This window comes from Cavia porcellus, unplaced genomic scaffold (genome assembly GCF_034190915.1).
Source record: "Cavia porcellus strain 051 isolate PalLab524CR breed Dunkin Hartley unplaced genomic scaffold, mCavPor4.1 scaffold_1, whole genome shotgun sequence".
In the NCBI taxonomy this organism is placed as follows: domain Eukaryota; kingdom Metazoa; phylum Chordata; class Mammalia; order Rodentia; family Caviidae; genus Cavia; species Cavia porcellus.
The window spans coordinates 89,728,068-89,749,732 of record NW_026947484.1 but is presented as its reverse complement, the minus strand read 5'-3'; the positions used below and the strand labels follow the sequence as shown (position 1 = coordinate 89,749,732).

Sequence of the window (21,665 nt, the reverse complement as noted above, 5' to 3'; positions counted from 1 at the left end):
GTAAAATATCTTTTAAGAAGTATGATAAAATTCACCATATGCTTAAAACATTATAAGCAATACAAAGACTTAAATCACATATTATATGATTCTATTCATATGAAATGTTTGAAATAGCCACACTTATGAAGACAAAACAGATTAGTGGTCATGAGGGTATGGAAGAATTGGGAAGTAACATTAACTGTCAACAGATACAGGTATTCTTTTTGAGATGGAAATATTCTGGAGTTAGTGATAATAGTTGTACAACATAGTAAATCTATTAAAAGCCGTTGACTTAAACACTTTAAATTGGTGGATTTTATATTATGTGAAGTGTATCTCAATAAAAACACTACTAAGTTCACAGTGACAAATTCATGTTCAAACACTATAAAGGGAATGATGTATTTGCTGTGTGTGTATCTGACTCATCCAAGATATGTTTTCCTGTTTTTTGCCCATGCCTCTCCCTGAATTTGCCTACCTGTTCATATAGTGGCTAAAGGGAAAGAAAGACTAATTTGACATAGTTTTAAGTTTACGGTTCTGTTTTATTGTTCTTCCTCTCTTTTCTCCCCACCAATCATGGGAAAGAACCGTTACTAATGGCAGAGTGTGTCTGGATATCTGTAATGTTCAGAATACCATGATTTTTGCAAAATTAGTTTTACAAGCCTATAGAGCAGGATCGTGCAGGAAATGGATATACTATTTTCATAAGTTACACATATAACTGTTCAAAATGAACAGTTTTTATAGGCCTTGTACTCTGCTAGGCCATAAAGTTTAGTTTATCTTAAGATAGAAAGGAACAAAACTCAACCAACACTTCCATTTAAAGAGCTCATGGTAACCTGCAACACTTTTTCCAAGCAATGACGTGTGAGTTCACCTTTTGCTTCTATCTCCATCTGTGTTTTCGCTTTCCAGAGGCACTCAATTTCAGCTTACCCTACGGGAAAACAAAATGTTCTGGCCAAACTATATGCTGCCTATAAGAAACATAATTTAAATTTAAATACACAAATTTATTAAAATTATAAGAATAAAGAAAGATATATTACCCTAAACCAAGTCGAAGTTGAAGTGGCTATAGTAATATTAGACAGAGTAGATTTTAGAGCAAAGAAAATTGCCAAGGATAGAAAAGGCACTAATATATTAAGAGAATTTAATAACTCAAAACATGTATACATCTAAAAATAAAGTTTAAAAATAACTAAAGCAAAGATGATAGAATTGAAAGAAGAAATGGGCACATCTATGTTTATACTTAGAAATATCAATACTTCTTTCTCAATAATTGATAGAACAAGTAACCAGAAAATCAATAAGCATTTATAAATATGGGCACTACGAACTAACTTAAGTGACATTTATAGAATACTTCACCTAACAACAGCAGGATATAATTTATTTTTAAGTGCAAATGATACATTTACTGTGGCAGATCCATACTGAGACATAAATTTCTGTAACTTTAAAAGTCATACAAAATATGTCTCTGACAACAATGGAATTAAATTAGAAATAAATAACAGAAATATTTCTAGAATATTCCCAGGTGGTTAGACATTATTATATACTTTAACACATGGGTTAAAGAAAAAAACAAGAAATTTAAAATGTTTTGATCTGAATAAAAATGAAAATAATATATTAAAGATTGTGGAATACCATTTATATATATAAGGAGAATTGTATAATAGCAAATACTCATTAGAAGGCAGAAAATATGAACTCAATTATATTAGTTCTATTTTAAAAATGAAAAGAGAACAAAACAAATAAGGAAATAATAAAAATCAGGCAGGAATCAATGAAATAAAAATCTGAAAGAAAGCCAAATCAATGAAATAAAAAACTGATTCTTTGAGAATAGAAAGGAGGGAGAAAGGAAAGGGAGAAAAGATGGAGTGAGAGAAACTAGTAAGATTAATTAGGAAAAATATTTGAATTACTAATATTAAGAATGAGAAAGTTTGCATCACTGAAGATTCTATAACTACTAAAAGGATAGTAAGGGAATATCATAAAAAACACAGCGTCAAAAATTTCAGCATCAAATAAAATGGATGAACCTTTCTTTTCTTTTTTCTTTTTTTTTTTTTAGATAAGGCCTTGCTATGTAGCTTAGGCTGGCCTCAAACTCCTGGCAATCCTCTTGCCTCAGCCTCCTGAATACTGGCTTTACAGGTATGTGCTATAATGCCAGGCAAAATAGATGAATTTTTTGGAAAAAAAAAAGCAAACTACCAAACTACAATAAAAATAGATAACTTGAAAACGTCCTATTACAACTAATGAAATTGACCATTTTTTTGTACTGGGGATCAAACTCACAGCCTCATGCTTGCCAGGCACTTATGCCACTGAGCTAAATCCTCAGCCCTGAAATTGATTTTGTAGTTTAAAATTTCCTCACACACACACACAAAAACATAGCCTCAGATGACTTCACAGTTGAACTCTACACACATTTAGGGAAGAAGAAATACAAGATCTACAAAAACTCACCCATGAATTGGAAAGAATACTTTCTATTAATAATACTCTGATACAAGACTACACAAAATATTACCAGAAAAAAAAACTACACACAGAGCAATTAACATTTACAAATATTGATAGAAAAATTCTAAACAAGATTTTGCCAAGTCAATTATGAAAATGTATACACAAGGTCAGTATATAGTGACCAAGACACTGTTGAGAGAATGCAAATACACCCCACAAATTGGGAGAAAGTTTTACAGTGCACATATTTAACAAATTACATATTCACTTTAAAAACTATCATTTTAGGGGGCTGGGGATTTAGCTCAGCAGCATAAAGCGCCTGCCTTGCAAGTGCGTGGTCATGAGTTAGATCCCTGGTACCACTAAAACAAAATGAAACAAAACTGTAGTTTTTAACATTGTAAAATTTAATACTAAAACTTTATTTTCTAAAAAATTTATTTAGGAGAAAAAAAGACACAGAAAAGAAAAACAAAAACCAAAAAAGACAAACAACAACAAACCCAAAACTATAACAGTATAGGTTTTCAAAACAAGATGATAGAAGTTTAACAATAGTTATAATACTGCATATTGTTACCTTCAAAAAGGTCTCTTAGATTACCAGGCATAGACATGTAAAACTGATCTAATCATATGAGTATTAACTGCTCTTTTCCAAGCACTAATACAGTTAATAGTACAGCCATCTTAGCTATCTTATGTATGTATATACATGTGTATATAAATTTAACAACAAATAAAATAGTATAAATATATAGTGTAAGCATGTATATATATATACATATATATGTATATGTATTTATGTCTTTTTCATTTTCCCTTCCTTCTTTCTTCCTTTGGGGAGATTTTAATAGATATTTTACCAAAAAAGAAGATATTGGGTTGGCAGGTAAGTGCGTGAAATTATGTACAAAATCATTATTCATCAGGGAAATGTAATTAAACTCACAATTAGCACTAAACACCTAATAGAATGGCTAAACCGAAGAGTTGGTGTATCAAATGTTGATGAGACTGTAGAGAAGTGGAGTGGTCATACACTGCTGATAAAACTATAAAGCAAACACACTATAAAACACAACCATTTTCACCAAAAATTTGGTAGTTTCTTAAAAGTTTAAACATTTAATTCTGATTTGATCTAGCCAATAAACTCCTATTTCAACAACATAAATTAAATAGCTTCATAATTTCCATTCAAAGATGAATACATGAATGTTCATAGCAGCTTTATTTGTAACAGCCAGAACAATAAATGACCTAAATGTTTATTATCATATGAATGAATAAGCAAATTATCTTTGCATTGTAATGGACTAAAAGAAATGAGCTTTTGACACAACATAGATGATATTTGGAACAATCCTGCTGAGAGAAGCCTGATACAAAAGGAGTACCTGGTACATATGTAGCTCATTTACAGACAATGTAAACTAATGTATAGTGACAGAAAGGAAGTTGTCTTATATAGGAGTGGGATAAGAATAGCACAGGCAGGGGGAGAAATTATAAAGGGACATTAGGAAACGATTGATCACGATCATGTATTCACTATCTCGATTATAACAAATGCTACAGATGTGCATCTACACAGTCTGGGGTAGGAATGTGATATAGTATTTGTTTCAAATGCACAAGGCCATGGGTTCAACTCCCAAGTGCCATAAAAGACACACATATGTATCAAAATCAATCAAATATATGTTTATTAGTTGTAAATTATACTTAATAAAGCTGCTTAAAGAAAAAGAAACAGTAAAATAATATCCACAAAGGCTTTAATGTTTCAAGAGAAAATGAAAACTAGATGTATTTATTTCAGGGCAATAAATAAATGCAATAGAATGACATGATTGAGATATCAATGATGGGAAAATGCTGAATAGAATATTACATGGTCCCTTTAAAAGGGTAATTCTATCACATGATGCTAATTTAAAATGGAATATAAAATAACACAAGATTTTAACAGCTACGTTGCAGGGCATACGCCAAGGGAGAAAAACCCAAACTGGGATCATATATATAGTAATGTATCCTAAATTCTCTAAACCGAAGTTTATCCTGTGTAAAATGAAGATATCAGTAACTTCCTGAAAGAATTGTGAAAATTAAATGTGAAGTGATAAAGAATGTGCCGGGGACACAGAGGAAACTCAATAAAAGTTATGTTTTTAAAAGCACATGTGTGTGTGTGTGTGTGTGTGTGTGTGTGTGCGTGTGTAATGCAAAGCCTGCATCTGCACTTGGGAGAAGGTGACAATTTCAAACAATGCTTGTTTTCATCAGTGACTAGCACCAGCAGGAAGGAGAGACAGAGGCTGAAAAATTGGGGCTTTCAGGTTCTATATTGCAACCCTGAACTTTCCCACATCTGGGGACACTTTTTATTGAACATGGTAATATTTTTAGATCCTGGAACTATCAAGATGACTGAGGAACCCCTCTTAAAAAATCCCAGTAATCCTTGATTTCAGATGAGAACCATCATACACCAATCTATTGTAGAAGGGAACAACTTAAGGAATAGCTCTTCAGAGACAGAAGGAGTTGTTTGCTTTGCTAATGGATTCGACTTAGATATTTGCTATGCATGGCTCCTCCCTTGAGCTGTATTTTCAAACTTTCCTTTTGCAATACACATTTAAGAATACATTGGTTGTATACATTGAGGAGGAATTTGTTTACAAATCATGCTCCCAGTTAACACTGAAGATCTGAATGGTGTGAAATGGAGAGAAAAGTGATTCAGGCAGTCTGAGTCAGGAAGGATTCACTAGTCAGACGCTAATTAACAAAAAGATCAGCAGGAGCTTGCTCTGGTAAATCCTTTCCTTGTTTATAGCTTTCCTGCCGGTAGAATCCTTAGGATAATTGTGAATGTACACCAAGAAAGGCTTTTTAGAGTTTCATATTTGAGCCAAGTTGAACTTTTGCAAATGCGTCTGAGTCCTACTAAGCTTTATGAATAATGTGCACCCAATATCGGTTGCTTAGCGGAAGGGAAACCCTGATTGGAAAGCTTGCTTTGCTGTTGTATTTCATTGTCATAGTTTCTCACAGTGTGTCTCATGCCACCTTGTTACTTAATTTCTGTACCGCTGAAGGAAAATGTGTAATACTTTAATATTTATGTTACAGGTACTTAAGATTATGTTTCTGTATAGGTGTTGCCAAGATAGGTAAGCCAACTTTTATTTATAGAGTAGAATATATAAATCTGCCTAAACTCTTTCATGAAATGAAGGTTTTAATATTTCCAGAGCTGGTTTTTGTACCTACTCTTGGACAGCCATAGAGAAGGGATGTCAATACAAGGTGTCTTTGTTTTAGGTATACTCTCCACGATTTGCTTTTTCCCCTAACTTTCCTTTCTCTTGGCAACTTCTTGCATTCTGTCCTACATTTGGCCCTGAGTCAGTTGAAAGCTTTGCAAGTTGATTTTCCATTCCCATCTGAATTTTAGCTTAGCTGTGGAACTGTTTTCCATGTGTTTTTAATCATTTGTCCATGTGTTATGAGCTTATAGGGACAATATGGTTCCCCCAAGCTGCCTGCATTGTATAAGCAGAAACTGGCAAGGTGGCCAGGAGGGGAACAGTTTTCAGACAGATGCCCCCTACACTCACTTCTGTTGTGATACACCATCTTCATCTTCCAACTGGAGTACAACAATTTACAAGCTGCCTAAAGTTACCTAATAGACATATCATTGTCTGGCATGAGTTACCTTTTTTAGAAGTGTCATTATCCTTCAGGAAAGACTTGACTAAGAATTGTGGCAATGGGACAAAGTTCAAAGACCTGGTTGGGAAATAAAAAATGACTTATTCTGAGCCCTTCCAAATTCAATGGAAATTTGATTTTAAAACAGAGGGTAAGCACGGAGAATGAAGAATAAGTTCTCTGGGACAAAGGAGTACCTCTTAAAAAGTAAAGCATGACAAAGAATTATGTCAGAAATTTCCATACACATTTGGATTAGATTTAGTATATTAAAACAAGCATCCACTAACCTCCTAACCATAAAGTAAGGGGCCAAGGACAAGAAAGAAGCAGAAAAGTGTGTTAAACAAGATCTCTGAGCTCAGAATTGCTAACTATGTAGTCTCCAGCAAACACAGACCCTGTCCTAGAGTAAATCTTCTCTCCCTGGTTAGGAAGACACACATTCCCAAATTAAGCCATGCTCAAGGAATCACTAAAATGTCTGGGAAAAAAGGAACCCAGATTCTAGAATCCCAAATAAATTGGCAGTCTAGGTGAAGGGCTCCCTTATAAACCCTTAACTCCTAGGAGTTAACTAAAAAGCAGGTAGCTTTCATAGCTTAAAACTTTGGGATTCTCATAGCTTTTTTTTAAAAAAAAATTTTAAACAGACTAAAACAAAGAGAACAGAACAAAGCACGTCAGAACAAAACAATGCAAGCAACACAGCACTTCACAGCAAGACAACCAGGTATCAACAGTAGCTACTGTTCTCATAGTTTTTTGTCCACTCTGATATCCCTCTCCTTTTCATTTTAGGTCTGGTTTGTGAAAAATGGGCTGAATGTTGCAGAGAGTTTAAGTGGTTATCAGAAGTTGGGGCAATCCTGGGAAGGAGGTTTTAAAGGAGACATGGAGCAAAGGCAGCTTCGGTGGGCTGATAAATGAGATGATGTGAGGAAGTAAAGGTTGAGCTTGAGCCAAGCTTTCCAGCATTTGCCTGGTGGAAGCAGATGACAAAACTAAAGTGTAGAACTGAAAACTTTTAGGTGTAAAGAGACAGTTTTAAGGAATTTGAAACAATCCATCACTACATAAATGCTACCGGGAAGCAACCACCAGGAGAGTTCGACAATGTGGAGTAGGCTATTCAATAAATCAGCTTGGAAAAGATGCTATTCCAAAAGTAGAGGAGAAAGGAGCGCTGAACAGGCACGGTTTGATGGCCATACATGAGAAAATGTTTCCATCTGACGGCTTCTGGCTTTCTTTCAGAAAAGTGGGGTAAGGTCATTTGCTAAAAATATTGAAAGGGGTAGAGTAGTCAGTGGGTTGAGATCATTAGTGATTTTAAATAATCTGTATGAAAAATAAAAAGAATTGAAGAGAGTGATGAGAAAGACTGCTGGGCAGAGCTTTAAGCTCATTTGAGACAGAAGACAATTTATTTGGATGCGTACTATTTTCTCATTGTCTCCGGGAATTTTCTTTCCTCCAGACTTTGGTGCAGGGAAGTTATGCAGCTCGTTTTTCCAGGGCTGGCTTTTGTTAGATAAGTACAAGATAAGGGGTAAAGAATAAGAAGCTTAAAATGATGGACCTTGAAACTCAAGCTGCATGGGGAAGAAAATGAAGATTTTTTTCTAGTAATGAATTAACTCATCCATTACCTTTTTTTTATAGGTGCCAGGGATCTAACTCACGACCGTGCACTTGCAAGACAGGCACTTATGCTGCTGAGTTAAATCTCCAGCCCTTGATCCATTAACTATTAAATCAATATTTTTGAGTTCTTATATACTATGTGAACAAAACTGGTTAGCAGCCTGAGACTGTAACTAAGACAGATTCAGCTAATACTTTCACAGATTTTAAAATTGAAAGTGGAGACACATGTTAAGGAATTATTCACATAAAATATTTCCTCCAAATATTTGGAGTAGCACTATGGCAGAGAGATCAGAGGCTGTATGAGCAGCTGAGTGAGAACTGGAAGGGCAAAAGGTGCTGTGAGGGATGCAGTTGGGGTTCCACTTCAGAGGAGAAGCGGTTCTTGGTAAGGATGGGAGAGTGGAGCAGGGATCTTCAGATTGTCACTAGGAAATTGAATGAGATGGGACATTTGTGTGAGACTGATGGTGTGCTACAGTGTGCCATGGTTGGACCCATCTCTGTGGATACTGAATCCCAGAATGATGGCAGGTTTTGAGGTGGAAAAGAACTCAATAAGTTAGAGGAGGAGGACAGGGCAAGCAGTGCTGTCCCTGGCTACTTTAGGGACCTCAAGTTAATACGTAAAAGTATGGAATTTATGAGCCATAAGGCGGATCCAGGAGTCAGATCTATTTTTCTATGTTCAGGTCCAAAGCTATATCTACTTGCTTTATTCATCCCTGAAAGCAGCTTTTTGTAGATTGAAAATCGATGAAATCAAATTTTAAAATGAAGAAAAAAGAGTATGACAGTAATTTTTGCCACCATGAAAGAAGAAAAAAAGAAAAAGAAATCAATAGTGGGCTGCTGCCATTGAGAGATGGACAATTTGGCATAGTTGGAAAGTGTCAGAGCCACCTTTCATTGTGCAACTTCTTATATTATTGAATCTTTTTCCTGTGTGTGTTCCCTGTTGAAAAACAAAAGAAATTGATTGCACAATGCTAATTGGGCTTTCTGGCATTTAACAAATATTTACTGAATAAAATTAACACATAGAATGCGTTTTTGGCATTTTGAGATACTTGAAAATTCTTGATTAGTATAGAAATGCTTTTCTTTGTATAAATTTTTCTTTTATAACATGTTTTGAACTAGACTCTTGCCATAGATTCCAAAATTCACTAGGGCTGAACAAGGACACCCTCATTCGCAAGACACAGCACTCAAAAATTGCTGCAGAAATGAATGACAGAGTCTTGTATGGGGCTCTTCCTAATGTGTGCCTCCGTAGTAGAGGGGGCTGGGTGCTGGCAGGGACAGTTCTGTATTTTAAGTGAGTTAGTAAATCACTGATAAAATGATTTAAGGGAAACCCATGTTACTCTTCTCTTCTGGCTTAGAAACTAGGAAAAAAGATTCTGCCTGCTTTTGAGCTTTGAACAAATAATCTAAATGCCCACAATACTTTTATATTTTAAAAAGAGAAGTAGTTATGAGGAAATGGCATGCACTCCAAAAAAGTTTTCTCCAAGACTCCATCAGGTTGGAATCCTTTTTTTAGCTCTCAGCTGGTCTGCCTACCAGTCACACTAATCCTCTGCCTCAGCTCTGCCTCTCATGTTTGTTGATTTGAGATTGGGGTTTTCAGAGAGAGTCAGCCTCTCTTTCTCCTCAGAGAGTTCTGGAAGTCTTTCCAGCTTCCATCTGGGACACCGTAACAGTCACAAAAAATGGAGCTTGTCCCTCACAGATAGCACTGAAAAGACACACCAACACTCACATCTTCAGTGTGTGCTTGATTGGCTGGGTTTTGTGGCCCTGTTTGCCTGCCCAATTTGAGACAGCGTCACTAGCATAAGAAATCTTATTTTAATCTAGATATCTTCATGAAATCCTCTAGGGATGCTCAAGTCATGGAAGAGCCTCAGAAAACTAGGTCCAGTTGAAAACAGAGAGTCAGACAAACTAAGCATTGAGCTGTTAAATTGGAGGTGAGAATTCTGAGCCCTACCCCTGGGCTGTTTCCATGGCTAAAGGTGGGTCAAAGAAGAGGACTGAGCCTCCTGTCCTCACTCAGCCAAACTGAGGGCCAGTGTTTCACTGTGGCATTTGGTACAAAGGATATCAACAGTCTGTGGTATTATCTCTTTACAGCAGCTCCCTGCTGGATCTAGAGGCCTCCCCCAGACCAGTCTCCATTCCATTTACCCAAACTGAGAGGAAACTGCATGTCTGTGTCCACTGAAGGACAGCGAAGGCCACATGGCCTTACTAGAGACTACAAGATGTTTGTTTATTCTCTTAGGAGTGAACTATATCTTGTCACAGGCACAGCTTTAGAATTGCTGAGAGGAGACGATAGTGACAAAGGTGAAAATCATCTCCCTTTAGCTACGAAAGACGAGAATCAGAAACAGGTAGGCTTATATTTCTCAGTTCTCATCACAGAAGGCTTTATTTTGTGAGATTTTCTCTTCAGGATAATTGCATATTTTCTCAGCAGGAATGACAGGAAAAACAAAGACACCAGGAGTGATTTTTAAGTGACATTTGTAAACACCAAAATGTAGTTCCAGAGGATGGAGAGTTGAGGAGTAAGAGACAATTAAAAATGGGTAACTGATATCCCCACAGATAACACCATAAAGTTAATGAACTCACTTGATCTAACGTGTTTGAGGACAGGGTACAAAGTTTTATTAATTTTCAATCATTTCCCCATATCTAACATGATTTTGGGGTTTGCAAAGTAAATGTTTTACAAAGTTTAGTTCGATGAACATTATTTTAACTGTATCCAATGTTCAGCAGTTCTAAAGCTAAGCAACCTGAGACCTCAGATGCAGTGTCTGGGTTAGTCTTCAGTCTTTGGGTTAGTTATACTTAGCTGTTAGTGTCTAGAAATGCTGAGAACAATGGAGATACTGAGGACAATGGAATTTTAGTCACTGAAAGTAAACTTTAAAATGAATCAGAAAATGTATTATACCTGGGTTTCATACCATATCTCTTACCAGGAGATTTGGTAACTGAAATTGAATTTAAGTTAATAAATTTAAATAGAAGACATGTTTTTAAAAGGTAATTTAGAATAAATGACAAATAGTAATGTTCACTTTTTATGGCTCAGTGACACCTTCATATTATCACAGTTTCCATGGATAGTAGTTAAAATTAGAATATATTTCTTCTCAGAATTCTCATAAAATTACTCTAGTGGACTTGTTCTTGGAAAACTTAATGAGTGCTGAAAAGGGGAGAGGGATATTACAGGGTAATTTGTGCTGATTAAAATAAAACGAGAGAAAATATAAGCAAGTACCGCACTGATTCCCAATGGGAATACTGCTGGAATGGTGTCACCGGCTCATTGGATTTTCTCACACCTTTGGCTGACTTTGTTTAATAAATTTTCTACTGATCCTTGAAGACTCTTATTTGCCTTGGTCTTGTTTAATTGAATTATCAATTATTGTAGAATAAACAAAGATGTGGATTCAGTAAGGTAAGGGACTGCCCAGTCAGCTTCGTGCCCAGAGTTATCAAACTTGGTGTTTAGAATCCCCTTTCTCAAGTCTAGCTCTTTGTTTGTAAAAAATGGATAAAGAAGCTTATGGAGATACTTCCCCATCCTCGCTGAGGACTGATGAACTGTTAGCCTGTACTTAGGATCCTGTTGAGAAATTTGTGACCAATTGGGAAAGTTTACTGAGGACTGATCAGTTGTGAAATTTAGCACCCAGTATTTGGTTCTTAGTGGGAGAGAATTAATGTGGAACTGAATTTCCATGTGTGGAAAAGGACAAGGTATATTCATTACTCTATTCAACAACCCCAAGGCATACACCATTGAAAAGCAATAAGACTCATACTCGACAATCTTAATATCCTATCTCTTTCTTTCCTTACTATCTTGATGTACTTACACTTTAGCCATGTGTGTGTGTGTGCATATGTGTGTGTATAAACAGCTTTCATAAAAGCCTGGATTTTTGCTTAATGTGTGCTCTTAATTTTTATGTTATACTTTTCTCGAGAAAATATATCATGTCTATTCTGTCCCAGCACAATGCAGATGCTCAGCAAATGTTGGCTGACTTGAATCTTCTTTTAACAACAGGGCTGGGAAATCCAGGCAAAGAATGAGTTGTTTTGCTAACACAACTCTTTAAATCTCAGACCATAGCTAAACCGTCTGCTAATTACCCGCTGGGTGCTATGCTTTCAGTGGGGGCTCCCAAAATACACAAAGCTACAGTGAAGGCAGGACACCATTAACACTACATAATTCAAGCAAACAATCAATGTGTTTACTCTGCCTGGCTACTGACCGCCTGCCCTCCTAGCCCACCAGGCAGGTATCTATATATACATCATGTCCTGTTCACAGTCCTGCAGAGTGAGCCTCTCCTTTGAGCCTCCCCATCTGTGGACTTGAAGGAAGTGCTGTCCTCTGACAGCATGCATCTCCTCTTTCTTCATATGCTTGTGCTTCTGCCTCTGGGGAAAGCCAGCTGGCACCTGGATAGCAGCCAGAGTCAGAGTGCTGTTTCCCTCGCGCTCCTAGAAAGGAGTCGCAGAGAGCTCCCCATGGCCAACCATGAGGAAGTTGAGGACAAGCCAGATCTGTTTGTTGCAGTTCCACACCTAGTAGGCACCAGCCCAGCAGAGGAAGAACAGAGGCAGAGAGAGAAGATGCTGTTCAGGTTTGGCAAGTTCTGGAAGAAGCCTGAGAGAGACTTGCCTCCTCCCAGGGACTTGGAAAGTGAGTACAATCCGCTTGCAACCCAAGTTTTCCCGGTGAATGGGATGAAAGTGGAGAAGTCTCCTCTCCGGGAAGAAGCCAAGAAATTCTGGCACCACTTTATGTTCAGAAAGGGTCCAGCCTCTCAGGGTGTCATCTTGCCCATCAAAAGCCATGAAGTGCATCGGGAGACCTGTAGGACGGTGCCCTTCAGCCAGGTATGTATGTGTTCAAGAGATGATGTGAGTAAAGGTTTGTAAGAGCAGGACAGCTGAGACAGGTGGAGGGGAGGGGAAGAGTCTGTTGGGAGCCTGAGTCTCACCTGCCTCCAGACTTGATCCATGGGCATCTATCCCAGGATCTGGAAAAGCATGAGCATATCCCCTGGAGCTCCTTCTCCCCTTCCCATCATTTCTTGTCATGCTGGAGATGCTACAAGAATAGTGTGCTGCTATCATTAATATTAGTAATCATCATATTGATGATATAGGGTTTTTATTATTTATTTATTTTTATGTTGAGAGTATACGGCTATAGCCTCAGTTATAAAATTGGGAATTTAGGGGAATCACCACTCTAGCTATTTTTCTGCATCTATGAGGATGCGTATGAGTAGGTCCATGTCATTTGTAGATAGGGTGGGATACGCTGCACTCCCTCCACACCCTTACATCCAGTTATGATGCCCTTAATCTCTGTATTTTTACATCTAGTTATTTCATAGGTTTATGAAAGTCTTGTGTTGTCAAAGTTATTTAATTTCTAGAAAATTATTCCACAATATCAAAGTATGTTGAGATTGTCAGTCCAAAATTCCCACATTCTTTCTAGCATTATGATGGCAGAATGATTTAGTTTAACTAATTTTCTCATCAATTTTTAAAAAGTAATCTTGACATGAGATGATATCTCCTCACTTACCCTATTTTTGGATTCATGTTGTTTTGGTTGATTTATCATTATCATGACTGGTATCATATTACTTCGTAAGACAAAGGAGCTTTCTACTGCCTAACCCCCCTAATCCTAATTTCACATTGCAAATGTTAAACTGAAACTGACAAAATACATCCAGTCCTTGTATCTGAAGCCACTAAACCAAAAGTAAGGCTAGGTAGAGTAAAATTGTACAGCCTAGTAACACTACCCAATTAAGTAGGCGGTATTTTAAGGGGACTGACTGTGCAAGGCAGTTAAATATTCTTTCTGAAAGGTACAGGGAATGTACCAAATAAAGTTATCAAATTTCTTTTGAAATTTTTATTTTGAATTGATTGCTTATTAAATAAAAGTTAAGATGTTTGACTCATGTTTTGGAAAGCACATAAAACCGTGCATGTGGTTATGAGAGAGGAAAAGATGATGTGTTATGCACATGTATTGCAATTTTGCTGCATGAAACTTTGTAGATTTGAATGCACTGCAGTCTCTGAAAAATCAGATACAATTAAACTCATTCTGGTCTGCTCTATGATCAATTGAACAAATATGTATTGAGAACTTGCAATGTACAGTATGCACAAAGAAAAGAAAGGTAAGTCACAATACTCACATGATTGCCATTAGTTGGTTATATACCACTAGGCAAAACGTTTTAATTTGATGCTTGTAGTATAAACTATAAATTTTCATGTTAACTTGATGGTTTTCTACGGTTTAATTTATAATTTACTCAATAAATTACATTTAGTTGACAAGGCTTTTTGCCCTAAGATCACTTGATAATGTATCCAAAGTTGCAAAGGTTTGAAAATTTTACTGGAAATTACCCTGACAAACACACTATAGCTTCTGCATCATACAAATTAGGGGAATGACTCAAGATAATGGAATGTGTTTGCCTTTCAGATGATCACCCATGAGGGTTGTGAGAAAGTAATTGTTCAGAACAACCTTTGCTTTGGGAAATGCAGTTCTGCTCATTTTCCCGGATCTGCACCGCGCACCCACAGTTTCTGCTCCCACTGTGCACCTGCCAAGTTCACCACGATGCACTTGCAGCTGAACTGCACCGGTCCCGCCCCTGTGGTCAAGGTAGTGATGCAGGTGGAAGAATGCCAGTGCAAGGCAAAGGCGGAACACGGTCACTGGTGCCTCCTACACTCTGGCTCCCAGGATTCCTTTATCCCAGACATTTCAACTTAAGAAGCGATTCCACTATTGTGCTGAAAGACAAAATCACAATAGCAAAAGTGATAGTGATTCAATCTGAAGGTGCTAAGTGGGTAAACAATGTTGAAAGGAAGGTATTCTAAAAGATGCTTTCTGGGTTATTGGTATATGGTTGGAATCTAGTCTTGGCTGTGGAACTAAGTGGTTGTGGAATACTAATATGTTTGAAAACTTTTTCTACCTGAAGTTTTTTAAATCTATGTACCGGGGATCGAACTCAAACTCATGACTGCCTGCTTGCAAGGCAGGCGCTTATGCAGCTGAGCTAAATCCCCAGCCCCCAGTTTTTTAAATCTATAAATGAGGAATTTGACTTGGGTGATTGCTAAAGTTCTTTACACTAAAGTTCACAATCCAGCTTCTCTGGTTTTGGTAAAAATCTTCTATCTGAAGAAAATGAACCATAAAAAATGAACTTTTTAATAGTTTGACAAATAACCAGAATGAAAAAAGCGAAGTGTTCTCAAAGAATCCTTCATTATTTTACCTGCCTCTGTGACTCAGGAAATGCTGTGTGTGTGTGTGTGTGTGTGTGTGTGTGTGTGTGTGTGTGTTGCGGCGGGGGTTAAACTCAAGAGTCTTCACACTGAGTTATATCCCCAAAGAGCCATTTGTTTGTTTGAGTTGCTAAATTGCTCAGACTGGGCAGGAATTTTGTCTTATCTGCCCCAACCTCCCAGAGTGCTGGGATTACAGTCACTAGCGCCACCATGCTTAGCTATCTCTCAAGGGATTCTTTTTCATAAGTGTGAGAAGTAATTCACTTGGTTGCTTTTTCTTATTTCTGGTACTCCCCATAAAGTTCTTAATGCCACTTCTTTGACTTTGAAGAAAGAACACTAGTGCTACTTTTAGCAGTTTAGAGAGAGAGAGAGAGAGAGAGAGAGAGAGAGAGAGAGAGAGAGAAACACAATAGTAGCCAAATGGGTATTTATATTATGAGGAAGGGAAAATATATAACCAGTACCAAATTTACAGGTCACTCCTGAGATCTAGTGAAAATAAGCAAGAAATTCAGTGGGGTCAAATTAAATGGCTAATGATTTAAAATTAAAATACCCACCTATCTTTTGAATCAGGTAGTAAAGAAGCTTTCTGTTCTTCGATGCTTGTTTTTACTTTTGTATAAAACATTTGACAAATTTTATTCAGCAAATGCTAAACGTTCTGAAAATATGAATCTTTAAATGTATTAAATATTAGTATAAGTAGTATTCTGGGAAGTATTGTGGTGCAAATGTAAATGTCCTATATTTTGCCCTTATTTGTTTTGCCTGTCTCAAGCAAAGAGTACTTTGGGGAGATTAGTTACAAGCATTATGAAATGACTTCATGGGTGTATGAGCATGGTCCATGTGTTTCTTTGACTTCACAAACCGCCTTCTGTTTAAGTCTTTCAATCACTGATGTTTAGTAATTGCCTTTCTCCTGCCTGTATTTATTTGCATGCATATATCATGCAGAATTGACTTTCCCCAGCCAGATTACTTGTTTGTAACAATTCTTCAAAGATTTGTTGTAATAAATTACTTTAGATCTTTTAATTTCAGTATACACATACACAAATATTTCCAAGTGTAATGACTAATTATTTTTAAAGAAATTAATTTATATTTTAATTCTGTTCCTCTTTAATTATACCATCTAACATGATGTTCTGAAGAAGCAAATGCATTTATATTTAGTATATATTATGCAACACATCAATATAATATGAGCTACACAGATACATATGGGGCATTTACAACAGAATATATTATACCCTTTGGTGGTCAAAGACAACTTAATTGGCCAAGATGTGGTCATAAGGATAAAATTGTTAAGCATTAATGATATCCCAGCTGGTCAATATATTTTGGTGCCAAAAGCTATTGAGCAGCTGTCTAGTTTGCAACTGCCTAAACTCTGATTATGTAAACCTATCTGCCAATTGAAATTTCTACTCCTCTTTACATCCTTGCAAATCCCTTTTATCTATACTTGCAAATTAATTTTGAAGCCCAAGCTCCAAACAATTATCTTTTATTCAAACTCTGATCTGCCCTTCCCTCTCATGTAAATTCCAGATGGACTAGCCTATAGCAGGGTCGGAGCTTACATTCATGGAGTAAATGCAAAAACTTCATGAAATTGGCCATTGACAAGCATTTTTATCCCCAGAAAGGACAAAAGTACCAGGTATTATACTGTATCTTTCAAAGACAGTATGTAATCTAATCCTTGCTAAAGGTATATGAGTTAGGTAATCGGCCTACTTTACAGATGAGGAAGAGGAGGCTTAAAAAATTTAAAAACTTGCGTAAGGTCATAAGAAGCATATTTTCTATTTGTATTCCATCAATTTAGATTTAAGCCCCCCAGGTCTCTTACCTTTAGACCTCAGAACTAATTTTATTTAACCTCTTCATTGTCATATTTGAAGTGTAGTGAAGTCATCTCTTAAAAGAAAATCTATTTCTAAGTCAGTTTCAGCCAAACTTGCCCAGACTTGGATTAGTCCATGAAGCAAGCCTTTTCATAAATCTTAGTCTCATTTTCTTCTCATAAAAATTAGGTTGATAATAATTACCTCAAAATTATTATGCTACTCCAGGATGGATAATAGCACATCAGAGAGTTTTCAATCCTATAATACCATAGGGGTTAAGTCACTCTTTTCATTCAGAGTTTCTTTTTTTAAATTTTACTTTTAGAAATGTAAAAGATGGGCTGGGGACTTAGCTCAGTGGCCTAAGTGCCTGCCTGGCAAGTGTGAGGTCATGAGTTCAATGCCTGGTACCAAAAAATAGAAATGTAAAAGACAAACTGATACTTTTATCAAGCGCTCAAATACCTATCAGAATAGATATTTTGCCATCTTTTTCATTTAGTCTATTTTTTAAAAGATATAAACTATGTCAGACCTCTCTCAAACCCTTGCCCAATTTCTATTCCACTGCCTGAAGGTTTTTATTTATCCTTTCAATCCTCTATTGTAGTTTTGCAAACTTATACACATATCCATAAGTAATACACAATGTTATCTTTGTACATTCCTCTTTTCAGCCTCTGCAAGATACAGCTCTCGAGACTGTACATCCAGCAAGGGACCTGGTCAGACAGGATCCTGCTCCTGTGCCACTTCCATTTAGTGCAGAGAGGCATCAATCAATCAGTGGAAAGGGGAAAGTATCAGATGGCTTCAAGTGGTATGCAGATAATTCCAATAGGGAAGAGTGACAGGGATTGATTGCTTTAGATTGAGTAGTCTCTGAAGCCTGCATTAAAGCTGTGCATTTTAATCACCTACACGAATGTTCTGCAGTGGCTTTTGCGTTTTTCTCTCGCTTAGGATTCTGGGTTGTCTTTAGAACAATTTTTAGAGGTTTTAAAAAAATATATCTTATTATATTCTAGAAACGTACTAAATATTTTCCACAGCGTATAGTTAACTACATTATTAATTTAATTTTCTCAGTGTTCACATTTTTCTTTTTCTTTTTGGTATTCAATGTCACCTGTTTATTTCTTGCACACATTCATCACTGGCTGGACCAGAGCAGTCACTCCCGGAATAAGGATGTCTGAGACCGAGAGAGAGAGGACATGGCAAACAGTGCAAGATTTCTCTAGAAGTAACACAAAATGACTTGTGTCATATTTAATTGACCAAAGCAAATCATATGTCAAACCTGATTTCAATGGGGTTTTGAATTGTAGTCCTCTACCAAAGTGGGATACATAATTTCTTTAAATTGTCAGTTGAATTCCTAACTTAAAATGTCAATTATTCTCTGAATTTTTAGAGACTATTGTATGCAAGACATTGTGCTAGTAACATTTAGATATTAAAAATTAAATAAGATGTATTTCTTTTCTTTTTTTAAAATCAAGAATCAAATATAGTCTTGCACTTGCCAGGCAGGGGCTTATGCCGAGCTAAACCCCCTACCAAATAAGATACAGTTCTTACCACCTCAAGCCTTATATAACAGGAGACGTTTTATGCTGTCTCTCCCTTTCCTCCTCTCTCACAGGATACTGACAAAGTAGTTCATTCATTTAGGCTACAGTATTTATGTGTGACTGCCATGTACCAGTCACTACATTGGGTACAAAGATAAGAATGAATTGATAATTATCTGAATATACTGCCTGTCCTTAGAAGCTTACCACCCATTATCAAGCAATCGCATAGCTTCACTTCCCATTTATTCTCCCGGATAAAGTAGGATGAGGAACTGCTTACCACATCTGGTTCCCAGGCTCAGACCTCACTTTCTAGTAAAGACTTTCTTCAGTCCAGCAAAGCCAGGCTCACCTCCTACATAATTTCATGGTGCTGCATATCTTTACTTTATAGCACTCACTTCACAATTATAATTTTATGTGTGTAATTGATCGAACTGTAAACTCCATAAGAACAGAGGTCATGCTGAATTTTCTTTCATCATTATCATTAATTCCTAGTAGGTACTCAGTAAACAGTTTTCATTTGCATGTAAAAATCATGTCAACAGATACCATATACCAAGTATGTATCATGTGTCAGACATTGGACCAAGAACTAGTTAAACGTTATTTCATTTAATCTTCATAAAAGCATATGAAGGAATACCATACCATTTTATGGGTGAGGATGATAAAACTCATAAAAATAACTTTCCCAAAGTGTCACTGTTAGGGAATAGAAGTTAAATTACTCAAAATATATGATATGTAGCTGGGTGTAGTGGCGCACTCCTGTAATCCCAGCACTTGGGAGGCTGAGGCAGGCGGATCACTGCAGGTTCAAGACCATCCTGGGCTACAAAGTGAGCCCAAGGCCAGCCTGAATGGCATAGTGAGAGCCTGTCTCAAAAAGACAAAAAAATAAGTAAATATACAGGTTTTTTATATGCACATATGCATATAAATATAATCTTGCACATACATATGCAACGTAAAGTCTGTCCTTTCTCTAAGTCCTGGAGACCATTATCCATATCTGTTTTAAGTTACCTATGGCAGTAAGAATGCTTTCAACTCAAGAACCAGAAAACACAACTCAACCATAAGGAGGTTTATCGTGTCGTGAAAAAGTCCAAAGTGCAGCTAGCTCTCTTTGCTGTTCCGCCACTGCCAGCGTATCTTCCACAAGCTAAAACTTTCTGTCACAGCACGAATGCTGCACTGTGTTTCACTCCTCACACATCAACCTCCTTACTACAGAAAAGGAATTCCCGCCTCCTCATTTCCCTTGCAAACATCTGAATGAAATCAATTATGCCCAGGAAATTAAAAAATGAGCCAGAATCTGTTTCAGACTGAAAGGAATAAGAAAATGGCTGAAGGGGGTCGGGTATCAGTGTGTGCCACGGCTGACACTACTTTTTATTTTGTTTCATGACTTATTTATCTGTCTTTCTTTCTAGGTTGTCAACTCTTTAACAGCAAATCCTGCATAAATAAACATCTGTGCTACCTTTCTGCTTGTAGCGTACTGTTTTCTGTTTTATATTTACCTATATACATAAATATATACAAGAAATGTATGATTTTCATGTTTTATAAGGCACAAATATTTGATTTGTATAAGCTAAATAAATGAATTTCAGGAGCAACATTTGGAAGAATAGGTCACATACATGGTGTGGGGAGTTTTGAATAGCAGCCTATGGGTTTTAAAACATATTTGGTCTGCAGTGTGGAGTTGTAAAGCAGATTAGGATGTTGTGGGTTATACCAATATTTTCACAGGGACCCATGAGCCCCCTGAAACATGCGAATATGTGGAAGTTCAGGAGAGGAAAGATCCTGAATTTTCGAGTGTTTCTCAGAAGTCTCCATGAGCAAAAGTTGTAGCAGTAGGCATAATTAGTTGCAATGGAGAGAAAGCACAGAGGCCAGAAGAGCTGGAAATAGCTTAGAAATCATGTATACAAAACTTGTACAACAGGAACTTGGCAAAGTCAAGTTTTTGTGTATTTTAAATACACACCAGTGTGTCTTCATATTGTTTCATTTGCTTTACACATGCAGAGATTGCATTTTTGCTTAAATTTATTTTAGAATACAGTTGTAGCACATGCCATGTGTGGATTGATGCATGCACATAACACATCCCGGTTCCCCTTTCATCCCCTTTTTCTTCCCCTGCCCCTCCCCAACATTCTCGATCCCTTTCCTCTTTGAGAAAGATTGACCCTCATACTTCCTTATTTTGCTCTATTTGTAACTTTAGTTTCTCATGTAAATCATCTACTATTCAAGCTTATGTGTCTCATTTATTTTATGCAATATTATGTTTAATCTAAAGTCCACATTCAGGAGTTTGCAATGGTAAAATAGATGAGTAATAATATCCTGAGCAAGGACAGATTTTCCAGTAATACTAGTTTTCTAAAGCCAAGCCTTACTCACCCACCCACATTTGCAGAATAGGACTGGATTTTCTTTTTATTGCTTTCCTTTCTCTTATCCTGTCTCCTTTCCTCCAAAGGAAATAATCACCAGTGACCTACCTGTGGGTGGAGTTTTGGATTAATCCTTTTCAAGGAAATTGTCACAATTTCCTCCTGTCTCCCAGCTATGGGAGTCCCACCTCTCTCATGACAAATAGCCAAGAAACAAGAATTTCCACTAAGCAAATTTTATGTATCATAATCATATCATGAGAAAGAAATCTAAGTCCTGCCCAAACTTGAGGCAACAAGAAGGTGAAAACTTAAAGGGATAGACAGATCCTACATCACAGTTTAGCTCAGTAAGGCTTGGAAATCACTCGCCCTTCAGAAGTCCTGGGATGTATGGGACTTACAGTATGTTTGAACATGCAGAAATACCACTCTGGATAGCTCAGGGTCGCAGAAACTCAGTGTGAACCTATGACTGAAGGGACTTTCAAATGTGCAGATAT

General features: G+C 36.8%; 1 protein-coding gene across 1 annotated transcript; it reads left to right on the top strand.

Moving 5' to 3' along the window:
* Positions 1-12,333: 12,333 nt before the first annotated feature.
* On the top strand, positions 12,334-16,535 carry Cer1 (cerberus 1, DAN family BMP antagonist). The gene is made up of 2 exons (XM_003472249.4): positions 12,334-12,834; positions 14,465-16,535. Exons 1-2 carry the CDS (start codon positions 12,334-12,336, stop codon positions 14,759-14,761), a joined length of 798 nt encoding a protein of 265 aa, XP_003472297.1. The 3' UTR covers positions 14,762-16,535.
* Positions 16,536-21,665: the final 5,130 nt, after the last annotated feature.